Genomic DNA, 13,800 nt, shown 5'->3' with positions numbered 1-13,800 from the left:
CCAGGCTAAGCGGCGCTCCTGAGACGGGCAGCTCGGAACAAGGGCGCAGTTCTTCTCAGGAGTCGCCAGCAGGACCACTCCTTCTCCCGGTGGAGGGCGGGGGAGAATATTTTGTTCTCCTTCCCCCGCTGCTGGCATAACGGCCGGTGGCACCCTAAAATTGTTAAAGAAAGAACTGACTCCCCTTCCTCCGAGCCCCAAGAGGTAGCGGATGGCAATGTGCGACGCTATGCCTCGCCACTCTCGTACCCCTCTGTCGCCAGATCCCTGTCAGAGTAGGCCGCCGTGGAATGCTCATCCTTCCCTGGCTTCCTCTGTCAGGACGTGGAACTTGACCACGCCCCCACACCGGGACGCTACGCCTCCCATGTCTGGGCCGGTTGTTCCGCCTTGCTGCCCCATCGTGGGTACGTCTGTGATTCACATGACCCTACTGGTACAGTTTTTGGGAGCCTGGCTACAGCTTCCCAATCTGTCCCATTGGCTCGCGAGAGCTATCAGGCTCGGCTATGCGATTCAGTTCACGCGGTCTCCTCCCCGCTTCTGGGGAGTCCGCTATGCCATGGTGGGTGGCAATGCCCCTGTCATGTGTGCGAAGGTCGTCACCCTACTGGCGAAGAATGCGGTCGAGCCGTCCCTCCAGCTGAAATGAAGTCCGGCTTCTACAGCCCCTACTTCATTGTACCCAAGAAGAGCGGTGGGTTACGGCCAATCCTGGACCTACGCATCTTGAACCGAACCCTACACAGGCTTCCATTCAAGATGTTGACATCCAAACGCATTTTCGAATGTGTTCGTCCATTGGATTGGTTTGCAGCGATCGACCTGAAGGACGCGTACTTTCATGTCTCCATTCTTCCTCGACACAGACCTTTCTTCGGTTTGCTTTCGAGGGGTAGGCATACCAGTACATGGTACTTCCATTCGGGCTAGTTCTGTCTCCTTGCGTCTTCACGAAAGTCGTCGAGGCAGCCCTTGTGCCACTCCGGCAACACAGGGTTTGCTTCCTGAACTATCTCGATGACTGGCCGATTCTAGCTCACTCTTGAGAGCAGGTTTGCGAACACAGGGACCTGGTGCTCCAGCATCTCGCCTGTCTGGGCCTTCGGGTCAACTAGGAAAAGAGCAAACTCTCCCCCGTGCAGAGGATCTCTTTTCTCGGTATGGAAATTGACTCGGTCGCCATGTACGCGCAGCTTATGAGCGAGTGCGCGCAGTCACTGCTGAATTGCCTGAGTCAATTCGAGGGCAAGTTATTTCAGAGGCTTCTGTGGCATATGGCATCTGCAGCGGCAGCTGCACCCCGTGGTCAAACCTCTCCTTTCTAATGGCCGGAGTGTCCTTAAAATGAGTTTCCAGGCATGTTGTTGTCTCAACAGATGCCTCTGCCACGGGCTGGGGTGCCATGTGCAATGGACATGCTGCCGCGGGCTCCTGGACAGGACCCCAGCGCCTTTGACATGTCAATTGTCTCGAGTTGCTGGCAGTACGTTTGGCTCTGCACCGTTTTCGAACGTTGCTCAAGGACCAACACGTACTAGTCCATTCAGACAGCATTGCGACAGTAGCGTACATCAACCAACAAGGTGATCTGCACTCCAGCCGTATGTCGCAACTCGCCCCGCCATCTCCTTATGGAGTCAGAAGCATCTGAGGTCACTTTGAGCCATTTACATTCCGGGAGAGCTGAATCGTGCAGCTGACGAGCTCTCACGACTTGCGCCATCCCCTTGGGAATGGAGAATCCATCACTAGACAGTTCAGCTGATTTGGGAACAGTTCGGCGACGCACAGGTTGATCTGTTTGCCTCCCCAGACACTTCCCACTGCCACTGGTTTTATTCCCTGACCGAGGGGACCCTGGGCTCGGATGCACTAGCACACAGCTGGTTGCGGGGCCTCCGCAAGTATGCGTTTCCCCCACCCGGACTTGGTTCTTCGAACTAACTAACTAACTCTCACCTGATCTTGAGACCCCGGCCTGGATATGTGCCCAAGGTTCCCACCACTCCTTTCAGGGATCAGGTGGTGAACCTGCAAGCGCTGCCCTCGGAGGAGGCAGACCCAGCCTTGGCACTGCTCTGTCCAGTATGTGCCCTCCGTGCTTACGTAGACAGGTACATACGTAACCGAGACGTTCTTTGATCACTTTCTGTTTATATTTTAATCACAGTTTAAATAAGATTATTTTCATCCTACTAAGATAAACGATGTGAAGTTGATCTTTTAGTCACTGGCTTGATTTACTGATGCATAAACAGTATTGAACGATTTTGAGAGAAAGAGTATCTGTCTGAACTTGATTACACATCATAAATCACTGATCACAGATCAGGCATTGGAATAAATATGGTTACTTACATGTTTGTGGCGTTGCTGGCCATATCGTAAAAGTCTGTTTCCAAAGCCTGCATCGAAACTTTGACTGAATTACCAAATAACCCACAGTGAAATGTACAGAATACCAACAATACATTCACATTGTAAAAAAAAACAAAAAAAAACACACTTTTCCTAGCAAAAGGATCCTTTGGGAGGTAATGGTATTGATCCTGTGTCTTTCGCTACCCTGCGACGTCACAAGTCTGCACTTTTGAGATCCTGTTGTTTTCTGGCCTTGGTTTCAATAAAAGCAATTTTTGGAAAAACAAGGAAGTTTTGAAACTTACTTACTTACTTATTTTTATAGTATAACTAATTCTTAACTGTCAAAAGATCAATGACAATTTGAATTCTCAGTTCATTTGAATGACAATTTGAACAATTTGAATGTACTCTGTATATATATATACACATACTTTTTTTTTTTTACCTCATCACAGTTCTAAAGATTCTGCTCTTCTTACTTATAAAAGTAGCTGATTCATCCATTTGGTCAAGACTGCAAGTTATAAAAACTAATTTATGGCTGTAGTTTATATACACTTTTGTTGTATGGAAAAGAGCACTTTTTATTTGAATATTTAATTGAATATATACTTTAATGATAAGTAGGGTTTCCATCAACTGTGACAGGCAGACACAGTGGAAAGTGGCTGGGACCAGAATGTACACTGCAGAGCCAGCAACTCAGTTAAGCCTTCATACTAGAGTATGTCTGGTCAGCATTCAGCAATAGTCCAGGCTTATTGGTTAAGCTGCTTCAGCTGTTCAGTATTCAAATAATAATAATAATAATATAAAATAAACTGTCAGTTCTCACAGTGGTACTTTCTATCTTTGGAGTGGTGTTATGTGCCATTGTTAGTACACACATGCTCACCTTGCCAGCGTCCTGGCTGTGTTCAGCATGGTTGCTTATGTCAGACTGCATCTGTTTCAGGAAAAGGGGAGCATGGGAAACCATACCCACTCATAGAGGACGAGTGTGATGACTCAGTATACAAAGAGAACGGCTTCAACATCTACGTCAGCAACAACATTGCTCTGGACCGCTCCCTTCCTGACATCAGACATCCAAAGTAAGTATAGCTGATTCTCACAGCATGTTCACAGTAACCAGCCTCCAGAGATGCACAGCTTGAGCTAGACATCAGTGTTTTAACGATCCATGGCAGGCCATACTTATGCAATGTGTTTAATTAATGATTTTGTCCTAAATGAGGAATTAATTTAATTAGGATTGATTCATTTAATGATTTCAAGGCTTATATATTTTTCGTTAGTGTACCTTTTGCTGTAAAATTGCATAACAACAAGGAAGAGCAGGCATAACCATAAGGTTTTTAGCTCATTTATTTATAAAATTGGGAGCATAAAGTTTTGATTTTACCTCAAGCATCTTTGACCATCAGTAGTCCCTGTCAATTATTGTCACAAACTGCTCTGACACAGTTGAGGATCCACATGCAGCTTTATTAGGGTAATCCACAATCAAGTTAAAGGGTAACTAAACCCTAAACCAACTTTTTTTATTTAATGATCTGTAAGAATGAGGCTTTATTAGTGCTGTTCATTGATTCGAGTAACTTTTTTGACATTTGGGTATAAAGTGTTTTAATTTTACAATATGTGACCCTGGACCACAAAATCACAAAACCACAAAAAGTATTTTTTTAATTGAGATTTATACATCATCTGAAAGCTGAATACATAATCTTTCCATTGATATTAGGTATGTTAGGATATGACAATATTTGGCCGAGATACAACTATTTGAAAATCTGGAAACTGAGGGTGCAGAAAAATTGAGAAAATCGCCTTTAAAGTTGTCCATTTCTATAGGCGATTGTGCTGCATCCACTCACAAAAATACATTTTTTATATATTTAAGGTGGGAAATTTACAAAATATCTTCATGGATCATGATCTTTACTTAATATCCTGATGATTTTTGGCATAAAAGAAAAATCGATAATTTTGACCCATACAATGTTTTGTTGGCTATTGCCACAAATATACCCGTGCGACTTAAGACTGGTTTTGTGATCCAGGGTCACATATATGGTGTAAAAACGTCTCTGAGTGCTGCCCTCTTAAGGTTGAACGGTGGCTACTGCAGTTGAATTTTCCTATTGGATGTTGCGGTGGCAAGTGACGTAAAAGGTGGCAGGTGACATAAGCAGGTTCCAGCTCTACCACGCCCCTGGTACGAGCTCACCACGCCCTTGGTATGAGCTAGCGTAGATTTATTTGTGTACAGTGGTCAGGAGGGTACGTAGGTGTAGTGTTGCTGGTTGCAAGGAACAGCACTGCTGGACTCCATAACTTTCCAGCAGACTTGGAAAATAGGCGCCAGTGTTTGCATGCACTTGGCCTGGAAGACCGTGAGTGTGAAACCTGCATTTTCGCGGGATTGCTTCTCCAACGCAATAGAGGTGGAAATGGGCTTCTCCACACAGCTCGCGCTGAAAAGCGACGCAGTGACAAACGCTCCTGCATGGACTCCACCACCGCAGCGGCGTCTTGATGTGAGTGATCATATATTTTAATCACAATTTATGGTTAGGCTAAAGTTAATCCTCTGGGTCGACAAACGCGTCGGCGCATTTTGCTGGATTTTTTCACATAGCGGAAAATATGAATATGCCTATATAGAGAGCGCGCGCTATTGACATCAACTTGATAAAACCAGAGAATGACGGGCTCTGATAAAACTCATCAGATGCATGTACTTTACGTCGTCTTGCGACCCTGTGAGCAAACTCCATTTTAGAGTCTGACAGCAGGTCTCAGGTGCACGCCCCCCTGCTCACGGTTCGTCCTCCCTATCTCCGCTGGGGTCTGCCCACTTTTCTAGCATTTTTCAAATATTGACAGTGGGTGGAGTCAGGCTCTGACCAGGGGTTTAGTTACCCTTTAAAAATATAGGCAAAGGGTCAAAACCATGGAGCAAACTATCCAAACAATAACCAGCCAGAAAACACAGGCAAACAGGAACATCCAGGCAGAAAGTGAAAACCATTACATGTGAAAATCAGAAAGAGTGCTCAGAAATCAAATGGCAACACTAACAAGACTTTGCAATGAAAGAGTGAAAACACATTGCTTAAATAGGCAGGGCTTAACTAGCTAATAACAAGCTTATGCCATAACTGAACTAGGGATGTCCCGATACCACTTTTTCACTTCCGATACGATACCGATGCCGCAGCTTTGGTTATTTGCCGATACCGATATCAATCCGATATTTTTATTTTATTCTTGAACTAATACTACTACTAATAAAATATATGGAAGCACTTTGCTCAATTAGCCACATAAGAACATCTCACTCAAATGGAGAACAAATACTTCTCCAGTATATAGTCCACAACAACAGTTGATAATGAAAGACTGCCACCCTTTATTCAAAAGACCTTGAGATATGTTTGGTAACCTGAATGAATTTAAAATGTATTTGCTATATTTCAGATCAATATATTTGCTTCCTTAAAATTTTTATTAACTTTAACTTTATTCCCATCTGAATTATAAATAATTTATTTCTGTATAAAATAATACTACTTTTAAAAAAACATCTGATTTTCTTTTTTAATCAATGTAGAATGTGTAAATAAAAAATAAACAGATTAGTGCTCTGTTTTAGGACAAGATATGAAAACCAATGCAATATGATGAATGTCCAAAAGATGAGATCATTTTTGCTTTTAAGCAGCGTGTGTGTATGTGTGTGAGATTTTGGTTGGGTGGCAGTTACAGTTTGACAAGAGTTTACAGTTTGACAAAAGCACAATGTTGTGTTTTACACAAATATAAGTAGGCTAAACACTTTTTTTTTAATGATGTCCTGTATGAAAATGACGGAGTATGTTTTTATGTTTCCACTGTTCGATCGCGCCCGTGCCTCTCTCTCTCTGACACACACACACACACATTCCAGCAATTGCAATCTTGACATCGCAGCCTGTTCATTTTGCTGCGTTCACACCAAACGCGAATAGAGCGTCAAATTCGATGCTTGAACAGTTTGAATCCATTCGCGCGTCCAAAGCGAATAGGACGCGCCTTGCGCGTATAATGATAAAGCGAGCATTTGAAGCGATATAGACGCGCGTTCAGAGCTAAGGCGGGACTACAGATTAGGTGTCTCTAAAGAACCCACATATGTCTCTGCGCGTATCTAACAGTAACGTTAGTTCCGTATTACATTCATTAATGTGCACGCGAGTTTTATTAATTTTTATACCGTGTATTCTCTGTGTAAATCCATGCACCGAACGTACGTTCAGTACGAATACATGTACCGTTCCACCCCTAATAAGTATCGGATCATAGGTATCGGATAATTTTTTTTCTCCCCTCCGATATCCGATCTAGCGTTTTGGGCCAGTATCGGCACGATACCGATGCCGTGGATCGGATCGGGACATCCCTAAACTGAACCTAATCACAACATAATGAGTCCAGGCAATGGGTTATGGGAATTGAAGTTCATGTGATAGCCCAGGAGTCGAGAGGAGTGCCCTCTGGTGCAGATTATGGGCACTCCAGCTGGCGGATGTCACAATTATATATGGTTGAGAATAAAATTATGGTCATAAAACATTTTCAACATTTGGTAATAATATACTTTTTTCTTTAGCACTAAATCAGCCTATTAGAATGAATGAATTTTATAGATTTAGTTATAAATAAAATTGTTTTAACAAATTTTAATTTTTAAGTCAATTTTATGAATTAAACAGGTCGCAAACATACTTTATCATTAGAAAAAAATTGTAATAACCCGTAAAACATAAAAACTATTATGCAAACATTCAAGACATACCTCCTTATATAGAACCTTTTTGGGCATAAGGGGTTCTTTAAAATTGAGGAACACTAGTTCCCTTTCGTAAAGGGAACTCCCGCTGCATCGATACTCGATACTTTGGGGAATGCCTTCGGCATGAAGCGTCTGAAGTCAACTATGGAACTATTCCAATCTTGATTGGTGCAACGTCACCCGTGACGTCGCATGTGACGGTGATCCGGAAGCTACAAAAGGGTCACAGGAACCAGGAAATGTTAGCTTCTGGTCTTCAGCAAGCGCTCTATGTCATCTTGTCTGTTCTATTTGGTGTTGTCTGTCCCGTGAAAAGAGTATTATTTATGGTGAATAAAAGAGAAGCTATTCAGGCAGTGTGCGTCCCCTTGCCCACGTTATTTAAGCGAGGGTGACACACACTCGCTTTGTGTAGTTTGTCTGGGAGTGGAGCATGCACGGGCGGTGCTCGAGGGCGCTGTCTGTGCAAACTGTTTTCAATGAAAAAGCTCCGCTCCCGTTTGAGCTTGTTCGATCAATTAGATCAGGCTCGCGTTTCCAGTGCATCAGGTCCCGCGTCTGTTGAGGCAGCGCGCCGCTTGTATGCATAGGATTCGCACGTGGGGCTGGCATATGATACTGAGACGGTTGCGACCCTTTCTCAGTGTTTATTAACCAGCTCCACTGGTCTCGCGCACGGTTCGGAAGCCCGCGCTGCGGCTTCTTCCGACCGTGTTAAAGACAGAGCGTTTGATTCGATCAAATAGATCAGGCTCGCGTTTCCAGTGCATCAGGTCCCGCGTCTGTTGAGGCAGCACGCTACATGTATGCATGGGATTCGCACGTGGGGCTGGCATATAATACTGAGACGGTTGCGACCCTTTCTCAGTGTTTATTAACCAGCTCCACTGGTCTCGCGCACGGTTCGGAAGCCCGCGCTGCGGCTTCTTCCGACCGTGTTAAAGACACAGCGTTTGATTTATCTGGCTCCGAGGAGTTAGATATTATTTATCAACACTGAATCACGTGGATATGGGGATTCGCCACCCCATATTCCCGTTAGTGAGGAGTTGCTGGAGGTTGTAATCTGGGCAGTGGTTAAATTAAATGTTAAATGGCCATATAATAAGCAGGAAGCGACTAAGAAAAATAAAATGAATGAGCGCTTCCTGCAGACCCAGTCACAATCTTCGTGTCAGAGCCTTCCCTTTTTTCACTGATCTCCATACTGAGGTATCGAGATCGTGGAAAAATCCATTTTCATCTCAATTATTTCCCCCCCATGTATATATTTACTCATCCATTAGGGAATCTAATGAAAATGGTTATGAGGTGACGGCTCGGGTTGAGGAATATTTTGCGAAATATTTTCTCCCCGACATTGCGTCACCCCTGATAGCTCAGATACTTCCCTCCAAATCTCGTACATCGAATTTGTTAGGGAAAGCATATATGGCGGTGGGTCGAGCCGGTGCATGCCCACACACAATGGGGTTATTACAGGCATATCTGGCTGACCTCCTCAAGCAGGTGGATGATAACTGGGAGGTCTGGCAGCACTAGTCGTCTCAGAGAGACATTTATGGCTTAATCGCTTGTGGATCGGGGAGAAAGACAGGGCTTTCCTTCTCGATGCTCCCCTTTCACCTTCCGGCCTCTTTGGCGACGCGGCAAGATCCGTTGTCGAGAGGCTTCAGGAGGCAGAGCGACAATCAGCTATCCCCAGTTGTCAGTCCAGGTCTCATGGGGTTGCTGCCAGGGGGCAGCCTCATGGGACAGCCGCCAGCTCCTCATATTTTGAGAAGGTTTCCTCTCGTGCCCCCCCGTATAAGGCTTGGGGCCAGAAGAAACATTCTCGCACGAAGCACTCCATACCGAAGACAGGTCTGAGGACTGTCTCTCGGGCTAAGATGGCTTCAACTAAGAGGTCTTGTCGTAACACGCAGACCCTTATGGGCATTCCCCCAGGAGAGCGAGTACAGGAGTCTCGCCCCCTTATGCAGCCCTTAGGAAATCGATGTTTGCTTCCTGCCGCCGATGGCGCTTCGGGACACATCGGCTTCCAGCGAACACAAATCGCAGTATCTGCCCGATGACGTTGCGGCCCTGTCGAGTTCGCCGCCTCTCAGGAGGTCTGTAGAGAGCATATTTCGGTTAGTTCCTGCCAGTTAGCTGCTTCAGGTCACCGAAGCCATTTGGAAATTTATAGCCGAGGCCAGTCTCGGGGGACTGGTCCCCATAATGGCATATTTAGACACCCCGAGGGGTCTTCAAAATATATCCTAGGGGGTCCTGCTTACAGTGGAGCTAATATACAAATATTATCTACTAAGGGTGGTTCACATGTCGGCCAGCCCCGAGCAGGGTCGGTTCTTGGAACAGGAAGTCTAGTCCCTCTTAACACAGGAAACCTCAAAGTGGGCTCTTCCTAAAAGAAAAAGAGAAAAAATGGTTACGGGAGCCTGGGTTCTACAGCTGGCACTTCATAGTTCCTATGAGGGGGGGAGTTAGGCCTTATTTTGGATCTCATGGTACTGGATCAACCTCCGAGGGGGTTCAGATTCAAGTTACCGACTGTCAGTCAGACCAGCTCCGAGGACTGGTCTGTCTTGATAGATCCACAAGCTCCTTAACTCCTCTTTCCCTTCTAACCCTATCACAGGAAGTTTCCGAGATCCGCTTTTGGGGGGAAAAGCGCATCAGTTCTGGACTCTTCCAGTCGGCCTAGCCTTATCCCCTCGCACCTTCACTAAATGTATGGACACGGCCCTTGCTCCATTGAGACTTCAGGGGGTCCGTATCTTATAGATGACTGGCTCATTTTGGCTCAGTCGAAAAGAACTAGCAATTCAACATCGAGATGTTGTTTTGCGTCATCTGAGGTGTGTGGGGTTGAGACTCAATGTGAAGGAAAGTTCCTTAACTCCTCTTCAGAGGACTACGTCCCTGGGAGTAGAGTGGGACTTAGTCACGATGCGGGCACAATTGTCTCCTGCTCGTATAAATACTATCTTAAACACATTGAAGAGTATTAGGTTAGGCCAGGCTATCACTGTCAAACACTTTCAAGGAGTTTTGGGTCTTATGGCTGCAGCTTCCACGGTAGTACCCTTTGGTCTGCTCCATATGAGGGCCTTGCAGTGGTGGCTCAGGAACAAGGGTTTTTGTCCTCTGGGAAACCCTTTTCGTACGATCAGAGTTACGCGCAGATGCTTTCGTTCTCTTGTCGTATGGAAGAAACCATGGTTCCTGTCTCAGAGCCCGGTTTTGGGAGCACCATGTGAGAGAAAAACTCTGACCACGGATGCGTCCCTAACGGGCTGGGGTACGGTTATGGAGGGCCGTTACACCCGAGGTACTTGGAAAGACCATCATCTCACATTGCATATTAATCGCTTGGAGATGTTGGCCGTATTTTTGCCCTGAGGCACTTCCTTGTAGACCTCAGAGGCCATCATGTTCTTGTTAGGACAGACAATATGTCGGTGGTCTCTTATATCAACTGCCAAGGGAGGATTGAGATCTCGCCCTCTTTGTAGACTGGCGCATCAAATTCTTCTTTGGTCCCAGGACAAATTTCTCTCCATCAGATCTATTTATATTCCTGGGGTTGATAATATGGGAGCAGACATCCTGTCGAGGCAGGGGCTGAGGCCCGGGGAATGGCGGCTCCACCCTGAAGTGGTTGAGCTTATATGGAGAGAGTTTGGCCGGGCGGAGGTTGACCTGTTTCGCTTATCATGAGAACTCTCATTGCCCGCTCTGGTACTCTCTCTCACATCCAGCTCCTTTGGGCTTGGATGCCATGGTACAGATGTGGCCAAGGTCACATCTGTACACTTTTCCCCCGATCGCTCTGCTCCCTGGGGTTCTAGAAAGGGTCAGGAGGTACGGAGTGAGACTACTCCTTGTAGCTCCGTACTGGCAGGCCCGAATTTGGTTTTCGGACCTTATTAGTCTCTTGGAGAGTTCTCCATGGAAAATTCCTATTAGGAGAGATCTTCTGTCTCAGGCTGATGGTACATTATTTCATCCCCGACCAGAGTAATGGAGACTATGGGTCTGGCCCCTGAGGGGGTCCCACCCATAATTAGGTTGCCCTTTCCACCGAGGTGGTCAGGACATCCATACTAGAACCCCACTCTACTAGGAACTAAACAATTAAGTTAGGGAGGGCATTGAACCCAGTTTATTACTGCCCACTGGCTTCAGTACTGGTGTTCCATCCCGCTCTCTAACGGGATCTCCTGTTCATGCTTAGGGCCTCTGTGGCGGCCTCAGTGCCCTCCGCAAGCCTCTAAGGGTGTTCTCGAAAGGACGTTCCCACTGAAACTCCATGTTCCTGTAGATTGGAGGATGAATCCTTTTCATCCAGCCTATTGGCATCAGGCTGATGGGTTATCCCTGGCACCCATCATGTCCTGTGGGTGAGGTATACGAATATATATTTGAGATATATAAGTATATATAGGAGAATCTATTGAGTCTGCTTCCTGCTCGTCTTACTCCCTGGAAGAGTGGTGGTGCTGCCCCCTCTTACTTGCTAGCGTGGGAGCCACTCAACGTTATTTTTGCCCGGTACTGAGGTACCTGTAGGCAATGTTAAGATTCTTCGGGTATTCCATCCTCCATCGCATGTGTCGGATGGTCAAGGTCGTAGCCTTTGAGGTTCCTACATTAGGCCTTAGGCTGAGAGGAGTCAGTCCATCTAGTTATGCATCAAGGGTTAGGAGCTATTCCCTTTATTAAGAGTACAGTTGGTTATCTAAAACCACTTATATTTGAAGTACAAGGTGCGCTTTTGCCTTCACCTCTCATCTAATATTTTCTACGGTCTGGGGCTCCCATCCATGAGGTCAGTCGAGCCTCCGGCTCCAGACCTCCCCTTCTTGCACCAAATCTTATGACAAGCTAGTTTGGATCTGCCCTCTACTCATTCTATCGTCCGTGAGTGTGCCAGATGCTTTACACCAGGGCGTTTTCTCTCAGTGTGGCGGCGTGGGTATTCGTTCCCCAAAGTATCGAGTATCGATGCAGCGGGAGTTCCCTTTACGAAAGGGAACGTCTCGGGTTACGTATGTAACCCTCGTTCCCTGAGTAGGGAACGAGACGCTGCATCCCTCGGCCACACTTTTCGCGCCCCTGAGAACGACTTGCTTTGACCAATTAGAAGCTAACATTTCCTGGTTCCTGTGACCCTTTTGTAGCTTCCGGATCACCGTCACATGCGACGTCACGGGTGACGTTGCACCAATCAAGATTGGAATAGTTCCATAGTTGACTTCAGACGCTTCATGCCGAAGGCATTCCCCAAAGTATCGAGTATCGATGCAGCGTCTCGTTCCCTACTCAGGGAACGAGGGTTACATACGTAACCCGAGACGTTTTCCCTTTCAGTCGCTCACATTAGCGACGTAGTCGACGTGTCGACTGATTGGGATCATGCTTAGGGAGCCTGTCATCTTCGAGTATTGATAAAACGAGCCAATGCACATTGGAGTGCGAGATTTGCATCTCGCGCTCCGCCCCGCAGCGCGGGTATAAACACGGAAGCGGATGCACGCACCACTTGTCTTTAGCTTCGGAGCCGATCGGTCTTCATGTCGATGTCTCTGAAGAGTGTTGTTATATTACAACAAGCGAATGTGTCGGTGCTTCTTCAGGAAGTCTCTCCCAGTGCTGGTGGTTCTACAGCGCGAGTGCAGCGGTGATTGCGAGCTTTCTGAGCTCTCAACTGCTGTTTTAACAGCATCACATTTCTGTTTGTTTGTCTGTCGGCCAGTTGAGGGCGAAGAGAGTGAGTGCTTCACTGGTACAGGCTGCACTATCCCTGTCAGTGTTGCCGCAATCATTCCCCTGTGTGCTCCGGCACTGGTGATAGTTTTTCATTTCCTGAAAGAGCAACACGGGTGCGTTTGCGTCTTTTTCAAGATGTCATTCCACCCATGCGTTTCTGGATGCAGTTGTTCCCTGTCCCCCTCTGACGGTCACAATTGTTGCGTCACGTGTTTGGGCTTACAACACGTGAGTTCTTTCCCGAAGTGCTTGGAGAGCTTACTAGGTCGTGAACGGCACCTTTAACTGCCAGAAACTGCCTGGATAGCTCCTCCCCCCTCACTACCCTTGACGGAGGAGCGGTGAAGGGTTACAAGGCTATCCCTCCAGTGGAGTGGTCTGTCGCGGCACACCTGTGTCCGGCGGCCGCTGCATCTTGGACAGGGGATCCTCGTCTCTCCTCTCAGGCCTGTGAGTTATTATCTGTTCTTACGGGCAGAGCTTACAAAGCCTGTGGGCAAGCCGCCTCCTCTTTGCATGCCATGGCGTTGCTACAGGTCTATCAGGCCAAAGCACTCATGGACATGCACGAGGGTAGCCTAGACTGTGCGCTCATGAGTGAGCTCCGCACCGCAACCGACTTGGCTCTCCGGAGCACGAGCGTTGCAGCCTGCACGTTCGGTCTAACAATGTCCACCCTGGTGGTCCAGGAGCACCATCGTTGGCTCAGCCTGGTTGATATGGCGGATGTGGACAAGGTTCGGTTCCTGGACTCCCCAATTTCCCAGGTTGGGCTGTTCGGTGACGCGGTGGAGAGCTGTGCTGCTGCCATAACCCCG

The 13,800-nt window shown here is 46.8% G+C and overlaps 1 protein-coding gene across 1 annotated transcript in view; it reads left to right on the top strand.

Annotated features, from left to right (window-relative positions):
- The window catches only part of galntl6 (polypeptide N-acetylgalactosaminyltransferase like 6), a 255,083-nt gene that overhangs the window by 72,696 nt on the left and 168,587 nt on the right, over nt 1–13,800 (top strand). Inside the window, exon 4 of the mRNA XM_082163243.1 lies at nt 3,323–3,461. Coding sequence (XP_082019369.1) covers nt 3,323–3,461 — 139 coding nt within the window. The remainder of the gene's footprint in view (nt 1–3,322; nt 3,462–13,800) is intronic.

This window comes from Leuciscus leuciscus (assembly GCF_965113295.1).
Source record: "Leuciscus leuciscus genome assembly, chromosome: 3".
Lineage (NCBI taxonomy): Eukaryota > Metazoa > Chordata > Actinopteri > Cypriniformes > Leuciscidae > Leuciscus > Leuciscus leuciscus.
Note: the sequence above shows the minus strand (reverse complement) of the source record. Positions and strands in the feature narration are given on the sequence as shown.